The 17615-nt window shown below is 49.6% G+C and overlaps 1 protein-coding gene across 3 annotated transcripts in view; it reads right to left on the reverse strand.

Moving 5' to 3' along the window:
- Window positions 1-17615, reverse strand: part of RAP1GAP2 (RAP1 GTPase activating protein 2) — a 237350-nt gene that overhangs the window by 24944 nt on the left and 194791 nt on the right. For all 3 annotated transcript variants that reach the window (XM_064583725.1, XM_064583727.1, XM_064583726.1), the window contains 4 exons: window positions 15331-15414; window positions 8951-9051; window positions 6839-6968; window positions 4491-4646 (listed from right to left, as the gene is read on the reverse strand). In XM_064583725.1, the coding sequence (XP_064439795.1) occupies window positions 4491-4646; window positions 6839-6968; window positions 8951-9051; window positions 15331-15414 (471 nt within the window). The remainder of the gene's footprint in view (window positions 1-4490; window positions 4647-6838; window positions 6969-8950; window positions 9052-15330; window positions 15415-17615) is intronic.

Here is a 17615-nt window from a genome sequence, read left to right on the forward strand (position 1 = left end):
GACCCCGCTGTGGGGCTCGTATCCCACAACGCTGGCTCCCGAGCCTGGCCATACATCAGAATCACTTCAAGTGTTTAAAAAATAAATACCGACTGCATGGGCTCCACCCCAAACCTCCTGAATCACAAGCTCTGGGGTGGAGCCAGGAATGGGCAACTGTTACATGCTCCTCAGAGCTTCTGTGCGGTTGGCGGACCAGGTCAGACGGCCTGGCTAGGGCCTGAAGTGAGCGCCAGGGCCCAGGCTGGGAACTGCGGGTGGGGGGACATCCAGCTGCCCCACACAGGGTGCGCCAGGCTCTGGCCAGCCTGAGGAGGCAGGAACTAACGCAGTGGGAGGCTCCCAGGCGCAGGACAGGCCCCACACGTCCAGCTGCTCTCCCTGCATGGAGGTGCCCCGGTTTCACCCGTTCTCACCCACGAGGCCACAGGCCTCTCTGGAGACTCTGCCCTCTCCCTCTCCCAGATGGCCGCTGACATGAGCCTGGCCCTGGCGCGCCGCCAGCCTCCCTGGCCTGTGAAGTAGGGCAGATGCCAAGAGCCTGCCAGACCGGGCGAGCAGGCAGCTCGGAGCCAGGCCAAGGGAAGGCCCTGCCAGGGTCTGGAAGGATAAAGTGGGAGAGAGCTGGTCAGTACGGCTTTCTCTCCCCAAGCTCAAGGCTGTCTGCATGCCCGGAATTAGGAAACGGTGTGTGTTCAGCTGACAGGATTTCTGGCTGGCTCCGGCTGCCCCACACAGTCCCCCACCACCACCCACTGCACACAGGAATCTGGGGAGGGGTGGTGGGAAGGCACCTGGGAGGAGGCCAGGGGTCAGGCCTCTGCCCTCTTGCCACCCCAGGGCCCCCCGCTCCGGCTTACACTAGAGCCATCTGTGCTGACTGGGTAAGGAGCTTCAGACGTGCTCTTCCACCAGCCGGGTCTCCCAGCCCGCCAAGCCCACCACAGCAGCCGTGTCAGAAAAGCAGGAGACAGGATCCTTCCTGGTGACAGTCCTGCATCTTCTGCCCCCACTGTGTTCCCTCTCCTGACCCCTTTCCAACACAATGCCTGGGTCTTTGCTGGTCCCTCCTCTTGAGGACAGGTGGGTTGCTGGGTGGAAAGCAGAAGTCGCCAGAACACAACCCCGTCTTCCGTTTTCTAAAGTCAGTGCGCGCCTCCCAGCAGGGGGCAGGGCAGGGCTGAGGAGAGAGGCTGGAAAGCAGGAGGAGGCTTGGGGCACGAGTACAAGCATCCACCAGGGAGGTGGGGCGCCTCCGGGGGCTCCAAACCTGGGGTGCCACGGCCAAGTGCAGCGGGGCAGCCTTCGAAAACTGTGTCGGGGTGCTCAAGCACCAGATCAGCAGTGAGGGGAAGGGTGCATCCAGGCTCATGTCAGCGGCCATGGACCCCTCCCCAGTGGTGGGCTTCTCATAGGATTCCTGAGACCTTTGCAGGACCTCAGGCACCAGGGCCAGGGTGACCTCAGACGGGAAGAGGAGGGAGTCTGAGTGATGGCTCAGCTGGAGTTCCCTTCCAATCTGGCAGGGCAGGGACAAAATTCATGTCTGAGAAATAATGCGACGTCACCTGAGTTTGGGAGCCAAGTCCCCCTGTTCCGACGGCTCAGGGATGCAGACCACAGGCAGGCCTGGACAGAGACTTCAGCTCTACCACTTCCGGGCTCTGTGGCCCAGGCCTTAAGGAACTTAAGCTCTCAGCCTCAACTTCCTTCTATAAAATAGGGCTAACGAGATCCTGCCTGACCAGGGGCTTGGGAAGATTCAAGAAGACCGGGCTTCTAAGGGCCCAGCACAGTGCCTGGTATAGAGCAAGTACCCGGGGAGGGGCAACCTGCTAGCTGGTGCTTTTGTTTTGTTTTTTCTTACTTTCCCTGCTGACCCAAACCTAATAAAGGACACCCGAAATACTACAGAGTTCCCCTAAACCACTTTCTAATCTCTCTCTCTCTCTCTCTCTCTCTCTCTCACACACACACACACACACACACACACGCCCCTCGTCCTCAGCACCCCCACCCCGCCCCACTTCCCTTCCTGCAGTATATCAGGGCTGGAAGGAACAGAGACGATCTAGTCCACTTCCTCATTTCACACAAATGGAAGCTGAAGTCCAGAGAGGGAAGGAACTGGCCCAAGGTCACAGAGTAGTCAGAGGCAGGGCCAGGACCAGAAGCCCCAGCTCCTGAGCCTCTCGGTCTGGGGGGCCTTTCCTGCACATTCCTACCCTGTCCTTCCCTTCCTTTCCTCCTCTTTCCTGTTCATCCTCCCCAGTGCACAGCTCCCTGGGGCTATCCCAGCCTCCTCTGCCATAGCCCCCAAGTCTGCAGAGGTCAGCGAAGGTCCCATTTCACCCTGGACCCTCTGAGGAATCTGATCAGGTCCTCCCAGTCTTCTCATCACCTGGGGTGCTGCTGGGAGCCTGAATGGACACAGCTTTGGGGAGTGCCTTGGAAGGCTGGGTCCCCTCCCTGCACTCTGCACCCCAGGTCCCCCACTCACAAGTCTTGCCTTTCCGGCCCAGATGTTTGCCCGGCCAGTGCCACACGGTCCCACAGCCTGGGACAGTCCGGCTCTTTCTGTGGGTCCTGCTTCTCTGCCATCATCACCCTCTCTGAGGACAGAGCTTTTCCCTGGACCATGGGCTGTAGCTGGGAAGACTTGGTAAAGACTTCCAGCATCAAAGCTGAAGGTGAGGTGGTGCTTTATCTGGATTGCTGTATTTTCCCACTCTACTAAGCTCTTGGGAAAGTGGAGAAGCCAGTTAGCTGAGTTCCATTTCCTATCGGGAGCTAAAAACAAATACTAAGCATCCACGAGAGACCCCACTCCGCCAGCAGAGGCCCAGCACACAAGCCACACATTCGCACATGACTGCCCGGCAGGGGCAGGGAGCCCTCCTACCACACAGCTTCACCTCGAGGACCCTTGGCGGTGGCCCTCTACCTCTACTGGCTGAGAAAAGAGCCAGCTGGCTGGCTGAGCGGCCCAGGGGCTGAACTGCACCTCCATGGTCCTCTCTCCCTCCAGGGAGGCCGGTTCTATATGTCACCTCCACATGCCCCACCCCTAGCCAGGCATACAGGAGCCACCGACTGAATACACTTGCTTCCATCAACAAATCAAGCAGCCGTCTGAAGTGAATGCCCATGTTGGTCTAGGAAGGTGATCCTTCAAGGAAATGCCCAAACCGCAGCTTTTCGGACTTTTCGGCTGAAATTGCTCAGTGACAAAGGAGCAGGAATATGAACATGGGGATATGAAAGAATCAGCTTTCCTCGTAGGAGAGAGTGTGGGGTTTTATTTGTAGTCTCATATTTAGTTTTAAAGTTGGTGCACTTAAAATATGTGGGTTTCTACTGATGTAACAATTACATGACATCATTTTCTTTTCCAAAGTCTTCAAGCAAAGTTGATACTTCGTGAAGATGGCCCTGAAGCACTAGGACTTCATGAGCCCTTGGAACAGCACTGGCCAGGTTATGACATAGTTACTACATTTTCAGGTCTCCCAATTTCCCCTTAGCAATGACGCACTCATTTCCTCTTAGAACAGTGGTTCCTAACACTGTGGGGAACAGGGAGCCCTCTGAGAATTTGAGCTTTGGTCTCTCTCCCCCTAAAACACAAAGCAGCACATAAACTCAACATTTTGTGCATAAACAACATTTTGCACATATCCACAAGGGGTTCAAAGACTAACATCCACATTAAAGACCCTGCCTCAGTCTATCTCCCTTGGATCACACACCCCCACCACCACTGAGATAGAGAGAAACTGTCGCCCAAGAGGTCAGAACTGTTTCTCATGGAGAAGAGAAGGGCAGGGCTGGTGGTACAACCACCAGGAATGGGCAGGGTGGGGATGCTGGGGCTTACCTGCATTAGGGAGGACACTAAGCCATTTTGGAAGACCGCTTATTGACCTGGAGGCTTCAACTCAGCTGCTTGCAAGCCCACCTCCCTGGGAGTCTTCAAATTAAGATCGATCATTTCTTCCAGAACAGCTACACCAGAAGGACCCACCCCATGGCCAGGGTCTACCAGGCCCCCTGTCCTCCACCATTCTCACCATAAACATTTCTCCTTCTACTTTCCTTCCCTTTGTTTGTTACCACCCTGTTTCCTCTCCCTTTCCTGACGGTGCCCCCACCTCCAACCTTCTCCTTTTTTTGTCTCCTCTGGCTTTGCCTTAGTCCAGCCAATGGTCTCACCAGATTCCAAACAGAGGCACCAGGGGCTTCTCAACCCTTGAGTGAGATGCTGTTGAACGCAGAGGCAGCCAGACGGATGAGATGACCTCAGAAGGTGCCTTCCACCAAGAGTCTAGCTCCCAAATCCCAGAAACCTGGGATTTCTAGAAAACTGATCACACCAATGCTAGAAGCATTGCTGAGGAGCCATGGAGAACTAGTGGTCCTTGACATTACTAAATCCAGAAGGTGTGAAGTGCCTGCGCCCCCCAATTCCTCCAACGAGCCGTTCTCCTCACCTTGTAGGATGGGGTCTCCGTGCCTGGGTTCTCGGCCTGCACAACAATGTAGGCATGTAAGAAGTTGGAGGCAATCATATCTGGGACAAATGGTGTATTTTCTTCTTGGAAGATGATGGCCACAATGTCATTCCCAATGTGTCTCTTTCTCTGGAGCTAAACAAAAAGGGGTCCGTTGTTGTAAGCCAGCTAGGAACATCCTGAAAACAGACTAGATCTATACAGGAAATTCCTCATTATTCTATCTTTATACAGAAACCCTGAAAATGAGACCTAGCTCTCCAGGGGAGCTTTTTTCTTTTTTTCAATCTTCAGAAGCCACCAAAAAGAAAAAATGGGGAAGACGCCTAAGATGTTAGGTAGAGGCTAGCGAGCACGTTACTGAGCTCGACAGCATGCAGAGCCCTGACGTAGGGCTCGGGGAGAAGAGTTAAAAGGTGAGGAGCGGGTTTTGCCCTGGTAAAGCCTGTAATGGATCCGGAAGGGACACAAAGGTGGTGAAGCCATCTGAGAATAGTAACAAAGGCACCAGCCAGCACGTGCTACATCAGCTGCCACACACAAAGCGTCTGGCACTCTGGGGGCAGAAAGGAGGGCAAAATCAGAGGCCTGGTGCTAACCCGAGAAGGCTTCCTGGAAGAGGAGGTAGAGATGGGGGAGGGAGGGGGCAGCGCTTGATGGAAATGTGGATGAGCAGGGATGAGCGGGCAGATCATTCTATACCAGAGGGAAGGAGAGCCATGCTTAGAGAAAGAGGGGACCTGGCTTGGCAGAGGTCACGGGAGAGAAATCCAAGCCTGATTCTGTGTCCCAAATGGGGCCAGGTCCTTCCACAGGTGCTCTCAATCACCGAGCACCTAATGTGCATCAGGAACCATGCTGTGGTGCTCACATGCATGACTTCAACTACTGGGGCCATGGAGGCCTGGCGAGGTGCTTACCTATGCATTTGTTCCTTTATTAAGCACCTAAGGCATGCAGGCCCTGCGTTTCACACTGACTTTCTTTATTTACGGAGCACTGCTATAGACTGAGCCCCATGCTGGGCACTTTTACACAAATTGTCTCACTTATCCCACCCACCTCCTCCCATTTCTTGGGAGCAGAAAATTAATATTTATTCAGTCCTTGCAGAGAGCCAAGCTCTGTGTATGTCCCCCTGAATATGGGGGAGACTGAAAGAGAGCCCCAGGCTGGGGCAGGGGGCAAGGAGGCCATGAAGGAACAGAGAAACAAAGGTGGAGAGAAAACCTACTTTGGATTCAAAAGGAATCCTGTTCCCATTTGTTTCTGGAACATTCAGTGGTTATTTTAGAGCCAAATCACAGTCTCATTTGCCAATTTCCTTTTTCCCTAAGAAGCCAGGCACTATGTTTACAGTATTACATCTGTGCTCCCTCCTCAGTTCCCTGCTCAGAGAGGAATGGGTCAGAATCTGGGGAAGAGCCTACCTTCCTTTCTGAGTTTCCTAGAGACTGAAAAGGCACAAAGAGTGGGAGGGGGCAGATGGCACAACAGCCAGGCCCCAGCTGCTGATTTCAGGGCTCACTGAGAAAAGAGCCGGGCCACCCTGGGGACACGCCACTCTCAGAAGCAGCAAATGAGAGGGAGGGCAGGAAAACGCTGGATGCAGAGGTCTCATCCAGGTTCCCTGGTTGAGGTGAAGGCCAAACTCCTGCCCACGAGCAGGTGCAGCAAGGATGAGGCCATGAGACTAGAAAGGTTGAGAGGTGGTGGGGGGGGGGGGTTAAAGCAATGACCACCATGGCTGGGGGGGAGCTGCCATGCCACCCATCACTGGGGCAGGAAGGAGGGCAATGGTCAGGAAGGAAGCCTGCCACAAGCCAGATACCGTACTGAGCCCTACCTTCAGAACCTTCTGTGATGCCCACAACAAGCCCCTGACTTAGGTGGTGGTGTCTGTTTTACAGCTGAGGAACATGAGGCCACAAGGTTCACCAGCTTGCCCGGAGCCAGGTATCCCCACGTGGCAGAGCTGGTATCAAGCTGCTACTTGCAAATGCCAACACATCCTCCTCACCACCACCCACCATGAGCAGGGCACTTGGGACTCTGCTCCCAGCTCTGCCCCTAGTCAACTAGGACACAGTCTTCTAACCACGCTGAGCTGCAGGTTCCCCACCGGGCAGAGCAGAACAACCGGGAGCCCTGTCCTGACTCCCACACAGGGGCTGACGTGCTGCCTGGGTGGGTTAGTGTGATGGAACAGACTGGCCTCCGGATTATGAAAGTGGGGAGGGGGTCCCAGCCCCTCAAGTACCCAAGACCAGAAGCAGGCTTTCACCTCACATGCCCCATGCTCCCAACGCCTTCCCGAACCAGGTTACCTGCTGGGCATCTCCCTCGGTAAATGGCAGCTTTGTGGAGACGTGAAACATGATCTCCCTGTCTCGGAATATCGTGTACACGGATTCCACCCCTGTTTGTCCATGGGTCACATCCAGGCCTCCACGGAAACTGTCAGTAAAACAGGGCAAGAGCAGGGAGGGAGAGAGTGTGAGGAGAAGTAGGCTACGTGGTGCTTTCCCTGAGGCTACGGGGGCAGGAGAAGGAATGAGAAGACACGCGAGAGTGGGGGCACAGAGAGAATTATGTGCACAGCGCAGGTAGGTCCATGCTCCTGAGCACACGAGCCCCGGAGTTCTACCCATAAGCCTGTTATTTAAAAGACACAGGAACAACATCCATACGGTCAGTGGGAAGGGAGGTCACCCATCCGCAGTCCCAGACAAACGTCATCCGAGGTGCCAGTGGCCCCCACGGCTGAGCATAAGCCTTTCCTCTCTGCAAGGCCATGTCCAGATCCTCAGCGCAGAGCCAGGGCAAGCAGCCATCCTGTGGGGAGCATCCAGAATCAGCCTGAAGAGTCTGGATTTCCACCTAGCCAGTCCCTCGTGTGGAGACCCAGCCCCAGCAGCACCCAACCTAGCGGCATCCAAGGAGCCCCTCTCCGGGTATCTCCTCAAAGGCAGGAAAGGAAAGTACTAAGACACTGGGTGGGCTTCCGGGAGCCGCCCCTTCTTCCTTTATAGACATGTGGCTCCCGGCCGTGGATCACATTCTTCAGCAAGGGGAGAAGGATGCAGGTCCTTTAAGAAAATGAAATAAAGCAGACCCTGGACATCAGCCCCACAAGCGCTGTAACACAAACCAGAAAACGTGCCCCGCCCGGCATGGCAGGAAGCTCACCAGCCCAGGAGCCAGGCGCTCCGGGTTCTGCCGCTGCTTCTGCCACTAAATCAGCGCGTGACCTCGGGCACATCACTTCACTTGTCTTAATCTGCCTCGGTTTCCTTCCTCTATACGATAAAGGGCTAGAAGTCCCTGATCACTGGGGTTCTTCCTGGTTTGAAGAGCCTTTATTTCACCTATTCTAAGGCACACCTTTTTTCATAGTTTAACATCTCTGAAATCAGGATGCATCTTACGTTGAAGGCATCTCGGAGTCAATGGAAGGTGGCACAAGAAGAGCAAGAACTCGAAGACTCCCCGTGCTGACTCCACGTGGGGCACCAGCCTAGCTGTTTCACGTGCACGACAACCTGGCGGCGTCAGCACTATCTTTACCCCCCTTTTACAGATGAGGAAACTGAGGCTTTCAGGGAGTAAGTCACTTGTTCAAAGACACAGAGCCAGTAAGTGGTGGAAGTGGGACTTTTAGCCATGTGTGACTGACTCCAGGCGGCCGTGATGACCTTGGAGGGGGAGGCAGACAGAAGAGGGGTGGGATGGGGGGAGAAGAAGAGGAGAAGAGAAGGGAGCGGAGGAAGAAAGTAATTACTGAACACCCACTACACACCAGACCCAGAGCTGGGCACTTGTGCACCTGATAGGAGATTCTGTTAATTTGGCTGCTGAAGCAGGGGGTTCTTGGGGCTCAGCTGTGTGCCAGCCAAAAAGCACGGAACAGGCTGGCCAGGCCGGAAGGCCCTGCTCAAATGCTCCTTTGTCAAGGGAAATCAGGGACCAGAGTCTTCCAAGCAATAGCCCCAAAATTCTTTCTTTCCACTTAGAGAACCAGAGACTACTACATAGGTTCCTTCCAGGGAGATTACTGTATTTCCACCAACTCTTAATTATCCATTCTTTTTGTGTGTTATCTGAAATGGGCCACTTCCCCCAAAACTGCACAGGGCCCTCTTTCCTGAAGGCCCGGCAGGTGAGTGACAGAGAAGGTGGATTCATTTCACTCTTGGTCTGAGCAGTTTCATCATGCATCAGAGGGCCAATGTCGGTGCCGTTCAGATAATGTGCCATTCTGGATTATCCCCCACGTCACCCGTTTCCTCAGGAATGCAGATCACTTGCTGAAAAATGATCCCATGTTTCTTGTGTGTGTTTTTACCTCTCACATACCCCCTGAGACTCAGCTGTTGCCCCTCTCCCTTACTCTAGGCTTTCATCAATGGGGCCGGAGCCATCCGTTGGCTGAAACTTACCCTTTGAAATCCTGCAGTGTGATCGTGTCCCCCAAAAGATCCAAGAATTCCTTGAAAGCTGGGCTCTCCTCATTGTTCCCAAATAGCTCCTCCTCCAGGGTCTGAAAGAGAAACAGAATCAGGGTTAAGAGTCAGAAAAGCATTCTTGATGCCAAGGGAAGGAATGTGGTTGTCCAGCTACCTGGTCCTTTTCTTCCTTTCTCCCTAACCCCCAACACATTTGCCAGCCAGTGGTTCTGCTTGACTGGAGGAAGGACAAATAGCTCACTCAGCAGAGCCGGAACTTCGGGGCTGGTTAATGAGGACTTGCTATCTCAACAAAGGCTGCCGGTCAGTACAAAATGCAAAGCTGAAGCAAAGAGTTCTTAGACTTGATACCAAAAACCATTCCATAAATGAAAAATTAATAGTTGGACTTCTGACCACAATAGCCAAACTGTGGAAAGAGCCAAGATGTCCATCGACAGATGAATGGATAAAAAAGAGGTGGTATATATATACAATGGAATATTATGCAGCCATCAAAAGGAATGAGATCTTGCCATTTGCAACGACATGGATGGAACTGGAGGGTATTCTGTTGAGTGAAATAAGTCAAACAGAGAAAGATGTATCATATGATCTCACTGATATGAGGAACTCTTAATTGCAGGAAACAAACTGAGGGTTGCTGGAGTGGGGGGTGGGGTGGGAGGGATGGGGTGACTGGGTGATAGACACTGGGGAGGGTATGTGCTCTGGTAAGCGCTGTGAATTGTGCAAGACTGCTGAATCTCAGATCTGTACCTCTGAAACAAATAATGCAATATATGTTAAGAAAAAAAAAAAGAAGAAGAAGGTAGCGGGAGGGGAAGAATGAAGCAGGGGAAATTGGAGGGGTAGACGAACCATGAGAGACGATGGACTCTGAAAAACAAGCAGGGTTCTAGAGGGGAGGGGGGTGGGAGGATGGTTTAGCCTGGTGGTGGGTATTGAGGAGGGCACATTCTGCATGGAGCACTGGGTGTTATGCACAAACAATGAATCATGGAACACTTCATCTGAAACTAATGATGTAATGTATGGGGATTAACATAAGAATAAAAAAAAAGAAAACAAACAAAAAAAATAGTTGGACTTCTGACAAAGGACTAGTATCTAGAATATATAAAGAACTCTCAGAACTCAGTAGTAACCAAAATCATAATGAGATACCACTTCACACCCCCTGGGTGGCTATAATCAAAAAGAAAGATAAGAACTGATGGTGAGCGGGCACCTGGGTGGCTCAGTCAGTTGAGCGGCAGACTCCAGATTTCAGCTCAGGTCATGATCTCAGGGTCCTGGGATCGAGCCCCGTTGTCAGGCTCCAAGCTCAGTGGGGAGTTTGCTTGAGGATTTTTCTCCCTCTCCCTCTGCCCCTCCCCCCACTTGCGTGCTCGCTCTCTCTCTCTCTAAAAAAAAATACATCTTTAAAAAAAAAGAACTGATGGTGAAGATACAGAAAAGTCAGAAGCCTTATACACTGCTGGTGGGAATATAAAACGGTGCTGTCTCTTTGGAAAACAATCTGGCAGTTCTTCAAAGGGCTAAGCATAGAGTTACCATATGGCCCAGTAATTCTACTCCTAAGAATATATCCAAGAAAAATGAAAACATAAATCCACACAAAAACTTGCACATGAATGTTAAAAGCAGCATTATTCATAACAGCCCAAAAGTGGAAATAACCAGAATGTCCATCAACTGACAAATAGATAAACGAAATGTGGTATGTCCATACAATATATAATTCTGCCATCAAAGGAATGCACGACTGACGCATGCTACAACATGGATGAAACTTGAAAACATGTTAAGCAAAAGCACATAAAAGACCACATATTATGATTCCATTTATGTGAAGTGTCCAGAACAGCCAAATCCATAGAGACAGAAAGTCGATTTTTGATGATGGGAACTGGAGAGAATGGTGATGGAGTGACTGCTAATGGGTATGGGGTTTCTTTGGGGGTTGATAAAAATTTTCTGGAGTTAGATAGTGGTGATGGTTTTACAACTCTGTGAATATACTACAAACCACTGAATCATACACTTTATTGAGATCTAATTCTCAAACCGTTGTGAATCATATTAAATGTGAGTTACACCTCAATAAAGCTGTTATAAAAAGTTTTTGAACAGTAAAAAAAAAAATCCAATTAGAAAATGGTCAAAAGAGGGGCACCTAGCTGGCTGAGTCGGAGCATGCGACTCTTGATGTCAGGGTTGTGAGTTCAAGCCCCACGTTGGGTGTAGAGATTACTTAAAAATACAATCTTAAAAAGAAAAGAAAAAGAAATGGTTAAAAGACATGAACAGCCATTTCACCCAAAGATATATATATATCTGTATACAGATGGCAAATAAGCACATGAAAAGATGTTCAACACCATTAGCCACCATTAGAAAAATATAAATTAAAACCATAATGAGACATCACTACACATCTATCAGAATGGCTAAAATTAGAAAATAGTAACAACACCAAATGCTGGTGAGGATGTAGAGGAAATGGATTATGCATACATTCCTGGTAGGAATGCAAAATGGAACAATCACTCCAGAAAACAGTTCAGCAGCTTCTTACAAAACTAAACATGTAATTACCATAAACCCAGCATATGCTCCTCAGCATTTGCCCCAGAGAAATGAAAACTTACGTTCACCCAAAAACCTATATACAAATGTTCATAGCAGCTTTATTCATAATAGCCTCAAACTGTAAACCACCCAGATATCCCTCAAAGGGTGACTAGTTAAACAGACCATAGTATATTTATACCATGGAATGCTATGCAGCCATGAAAAAGAAATGAACCCTACTGATACACTTAAGAACTTGGATGAATCTCCCTGAATGGGAAAAAGAGCCAATACCCAAAGGTTATATATAGTGTATGATTCCACTTATGTAACATTTTTGAAATGACAAAGCTTTAGAAAGTGGAGAATACATTAGTGGTTGCCAGGGCTCAGGGACTAGAGGTGGGAAGGGATGATGGAGGCAAGAGGGAGGTGAGCATGCTTATGAAAGGGCCACACAAGGGATCCTTGTGTTGCTGGACTTCTTCTGTATCTTGACTGTGAAGGCTACACATATAATAAAATTATATACTACGAAACACACACACACACACACCGATGGTCGCATGCAAAACTAGGGAAGTCTGAACAAGATCTGAGGATTGTATCTCACTCACTCACACACACACACACACACACACACGATGGTCACATGCAAAACTAGGGAAGTCTGAACAAGATTTGAGGATTGTATCACTGTCAATATCCTGGCTGTAATTTTGCACTATAGTTTTATAAGACATTACCTTTGGGGAAAACTGGGTAAAGGGTACAAAGAGCTCTCTGTATTATTTCCTGTAACTGCATGCCAATCTACAAATATCTAGAAATTAAAAGTTTAATAATTTTTTAAAAAGTAGAAAGCAAAGCTGAAAACAGTAGTAAGCTCTGCACTTGTGACAGGCTTCAAACAGTGCGTGGCCCTGCCTGATCAGCAGGCTCTGCGCACCGTGGCAGGATCGGCAAACAGCCGATGACTCTGCAAACATCCACAGACGGCAATTAACAGCTGCAGATGACACAGGAAACTCCAGTATGCACAATCGCTTCAAGAAGAAAGCCTCTAATAGGTGACTCTTTAATATCTCCTTTACACTTGCTTTATTACAAAAAAGAGCAGATCCCACGTTCTATGCCTTCAACAGGCAACAGAATCTAGCTAGATTTCAATAACTTTACTCTTTTTTTTATAGTACTTCTGTTTAGAATTACCTTCATTTCATGCAAGGGATACTGATTTTCTAATTAGAGTAGTGATACAAAATTCCCTTTAAACAATGGACTTAAGGTGAAAAAAAAACTTAAGGAAAATGTTAGGTAGTTAATACTATAGGTGTGACAAAAAGTGTAACAGAGGCAAACGGTAGAAAATATGATCTTGGATGTCATTTGTGAATGTCTGAAGTTTGGGAAACACAGCCCTCTAGGAGGGGTCAGCAAACTATGGCCCAAGGGCCACATCCAGCCTGCTGCTTTATAAATAAAGTTTTATTGGAACAGGGCCAGGGCAATTCATTTAGTTTTGTCTATGGCTGCTTTTGCACTACAAAGGCAGGGTGGGGTAGTTCCAGAGAGACAGTATGGCGCATGAAATCTAAAATATTAACTATCCAGCCATTCACAGAAAGTGTGCTGAGTCCTGATGTATACAGAGCATGCTACAAAGGCATCACAACCCTGACCCAGCATGCTGTTTACCCCAGGTCATGAGGCCGGAGTGTGGGAGAACAGCTGCTTCTGGGTAACAGACAGCTTCTCCTGGGAAAGCAATCCAGCTCGCTCGCTTGCTTGCTTGCTTGCTTCCTTGCTTATTTATTTATTTATTATTTATTTATTTATTTTAAGTTTTATTTATTTGACAGAGAGAGAGACAGCGAGAGAGGGAACACAAGCAGGGGGAGTGGGAGAGGGAGAAGCAGGCTTCCCGCCGAGCAGGGAGCCCGATGCGGGGCTCGATCCCAGGACCCTGGGACCATGACCTGAGCCGAAGGCAGACGCTTAATGACTGAGCCACCTCGGCATGTGTAACGAGGTGCCCCAGCAATCCAGCTTATTCACTGGGGTGTGCAGCTCTCTCTAGGATTTACACCCAGCCTGGGACTAGCATAATCTTTATTTTTACACTGTCCATGAGTTTGACCATGCACTCAGGGAGGGGGTCTTAGTCATCACTGTGCTTGACAAACAGGAGAATTAGATGGGATTTATTTATATCCTAAGGACAACATAGAGCTTTCATGCAATAAATGTTCATACTAACTGCCCCACGGATATAGGTCTGCAAAACAGTAACTTTTTAAAAAGTTTTTTAAAAAAGACTTTTATCTCCCTGTGTACCTCCACTGTGGCTCAGCAACATCAGGTAAATAAACAAAACACAGACTCCTCTCAGAAGTGGATGGTTAATGTTCAGTAATTATAATTTTGCTGGAACACTGGATTGTAATCACCTTATGAGATCTGCGATGGTAAATTTCACAAGCAAAAACTTTAATTAGGGGGTTATATTACCAGAGCTGTACAAAATAAATATGCAATATGTAAAAATAATTAGAGCAGCTACCTGAATAATCTCGCTTCAATTATAAGATTCATCTGTGTTGGCCTCTCAGCTCCTAAACTCTTCAATTAGAATGTTTTTAAGCAAACACATGTCTCTTGTGGTCTAATATCTTCAGACAAGGAAGTCAGCTATCATCTAGCCAAGAAACACACCATCACACACACAAAAAACCCCCACAGATAATACTGAAAGATACTATCGACCCTACCATAAAAGCATCAAAACTTTGATCCATTAATTCACACAGGAAAAAGTTATTGAGTGTATCTCCATAAAATCACCACGCTAGGCTCTTGGATGATACCAAGATGAAATTGGTGTGGAACCTTCTAGGTGAGGAAACATGGGTGTGTTCAGCAGACCACTTCTCAGGATGCTAATACATGTCCGTGGTAGGGAAGATGGGAAGTTTGTGGTCAAGTAAGTATGGGAAACACTGAGTGCAACAAAACTATGTGAGCTCTTTACCTTGGGGGTTCTTAGACCCTTTAAAATATTCCCACACACTGCCCCCACCCCCACGAGTCATTTGTTCACAGAGTACCCACCAGGCTAGCGTCTCATGGAACACACTTTGAGAAACATTATTCTGACCAACTAATCCCAAAGCAGCATATGAGTGTTACAAGAAACAGAGGAGGGTGAGCAGAACTGCTGGTAAATTTTTTTAACAACCAGGTTTCCAAAGAGGGAAAACAGAAGCCCTGGTTTGCACATTTCCATGGTGTAAATACTTCCGCCATGGCTGATTTCAAGCAACCAGCATGACATCACGGAACACAGAGCTGGGAAGAAATGCACGCAATACTCTAGCAATCTAAGGAAGTTCAGGGAGAAAAAGCTAATTCCCCTTTGGGAGAAGAGCAGGCAAGGAGAAAGCAGCTTGTGCTAATCCATTCCCTTGACCCAGTCTGACTTTTCTGGTGACAACAGCCCAGAGTTCAGTATAAGCTGAGGTAGCCAGGAAGAATTAGAAGTTGCTGTCTGAAAAACAACATTGCTGTTAAAGGATCTGCAGGCCTTCTTGTGAGGAGTACTCAGCCCACCTTGAAGATTCTGTCACCTCAAGCCTAATTCATCCGTGAAATGTGACTGCTGTGTTCGGCATCTGTAAGAGCCTAGCGTAGGGCTCCCGTGCGTGGGGGAGGCCAAGAGGGAGCCCCCAGAGCGAAACCACAGGGTAGAGTGACCAGTATGGATCTGTGGTGCTTACCTGCCTGGCTTTTTGATAAATGACCCCAAATTTGAATGTGTTGTTGACATCGTGCTCATCATAGGACACAATCATTTGGGAGGCCTGGAAAAATGTAGAAAGAAAAAAATCAGATTGTTGATTAACTTAGAGACAAGTGAGGAAGCAAATGGAAGGGAAAGCACCCATTCTGGCGGAGAATATGCCCCCCTGGTGTGAGACCTCCACGTATGTGCAGCGAGGCAAAGGAGAAGCCAGAGGTCTCAGCTAGTTCCCAGACCTGGGCTCCCCCATGGTGGCCACACCTCTGGATCACCATTCCATTCCCATCCAGATGTGCCAGCCAAGGCCTGGGCACACAGGGACTTACCCAGTGCTTTACCTGTGGTGTAAAAAGTAAAGGACCCTGAAACTGGCCAGCAAGGATGACACTGGCTCTAATTACACCTCTGATCAGCAGTACGATTTGGAGCAAGGCACAGCTCGTGCCCAGACTCCAATCCCCCTTTATCCATGAAGTGAAGGTCTCTAAGGAGGAACATACAATATGCAAGGGCCGGGGTGGGGGGGTAGAGAAGAACCCTGACCACTGCTTCTGTTTAGTTTTCTATTGTGCCTCAGTGTTGGTGTCCAGGGCTCAGAAACACTAAAGTCTGTATCTTGAATCCACTGCTTCTACCTGGATAGCTTCGAGTGAACTACTTTACTTCTCTGGGTCTCAGTTTTCTCATCCATTAAATGGAGATGTGTGGTTGTGAAGATTCAGTAAGACCAGGCACATAAAGTGCTGAGAACAGAGCAGGTATCACCATCCTCATCCTCATCATCTACAGAACCCTCCAGAAAGATCAGAGCTAAACCAGCTTGTTAGGAAAGAGGAGACTTAGGCATTATTGGGATAGTCTCTACAGTAAAAAGGAGGGATCTGACCATGTGTTACACAACAGGAAGAACAAACTGTCTGGTCGGAATATGCAACCCAAGTGAGGCTCTCCGCTGCCCAAGGAAATCAGCACTTCTCAGCTCCCCGGGAATAGCACGGCTGCCCAACCCCAGAGGGAGACCCCACGCCCACATGCAATGGTCAAAAGTGCAGAGAAACTGTCCTGCCAGGGAAGAGGCATCCGGCCACGGAGACCCTCCACAGAAGGTTCTAAACTCTGTGAATTCTAAGCACACATGCCTCAGCCAGATTAACACCCCAGCTGGACTAAGCAGTCCTTCAAACATAGAAAACATGAAAATACAGCTGCTCTTCCATTATTACCAGAGCCGGAGGGTTTCCAAGTCACAGAAAGAACTGTGCAAATGAGTGTCACCAGCTTCTCTCAGTGGACAGGATTTGACGACAAAATTTGCCAAACTTGTAGTTAAGTAAGGCCTTTATGACAGGGTTTTAATGTTTGGTTAAACCTCACTAATTCAGCTTTAATTATAAAGGGAAGGGAGGTCTGAATGAAAGAAAATGCTCCATGGTGGGCAGCTTATTACTGGGGAGAGCCTACAGATGCTCAGAGGGTGTCTGAGACAGGGGGCTCTGGCACATTCCTTGTGCAGGCGAGGACCCTGCCATTAGCTCGGCCACGGCACGGGAAGAACGGTGTCGAGCACAATCATGAACGTTCAAGCCACTGGTTCCAGGGGGTTCTGGATGTCTCGGCCAGGGCAGGGCCTCTCTTCCCCAGCAGACGTCGCACCTCGCCGTCCCTTGCTACCAGCAGTGGGGCACAGTGGGGCGCAGTGGGGCACAGGGGGCAGACTGGGCCAGCCCCAGGAGCCTCCGCGGCCACCGTGTCGGCACGCGGTGTGGGCTCAGAAGCACAGCGGGCTTCCGCTTCTGGCTCCCCGGACCCTGCAGGCTCATGAAGACGCAGTCTGCGCCCTGGCTCTCTTCCTGAGGCCAATTTAGAGCAATTCGCTGTCGTGAGTGATTGAAGTCCTGTCATGCCACAACTGTTCTTGAGTGGGCTTGCTGGCTTGCTTTGTTATTACTGCTCCTCTGCCCACCCGCACTCCCACAGTGGGGGTCAAGTCCAGGCCAATCCTGAGGAAACCGACAAGAGAACCAGCCTGTTTATTAACTAGGGCTGTGCAGGGGCTTGTACGGGCTCAGCGCTGCAGTAACACGGGCAGGCGGGAGCCACGATCTGGCCTTTGATTTCTTAGTGGGGTTCTGCCCCCCTTACACCTCCATGATGGCAGACCGGATCTGCGCTAACTCTCTAGCTATAGGGTAGACTCACTCCCCACCCCAGATGGGTCTCAGGGAAGTACGACCAGAGTAGGGGGGAGAGGTCACAACACTG

The sequence above is a fragment of the Mirounga angustirostris genome, unplaced genomic scaffold, assembly GCF_029215605.1.
Source record: "Mirounga angustirostris isolate CCGP_5_RB_7025 unplaced genomic scaffold, mMirAng1.0.hap1 SCAF_17, whole genome shotgun sequence".
NCBI classification, from domain to species: Eukaryota; Metazoa; Chordata; class Mammalia; order Carnivora; family Phocidae; genus Mirounga; species Mirounga angustirostris.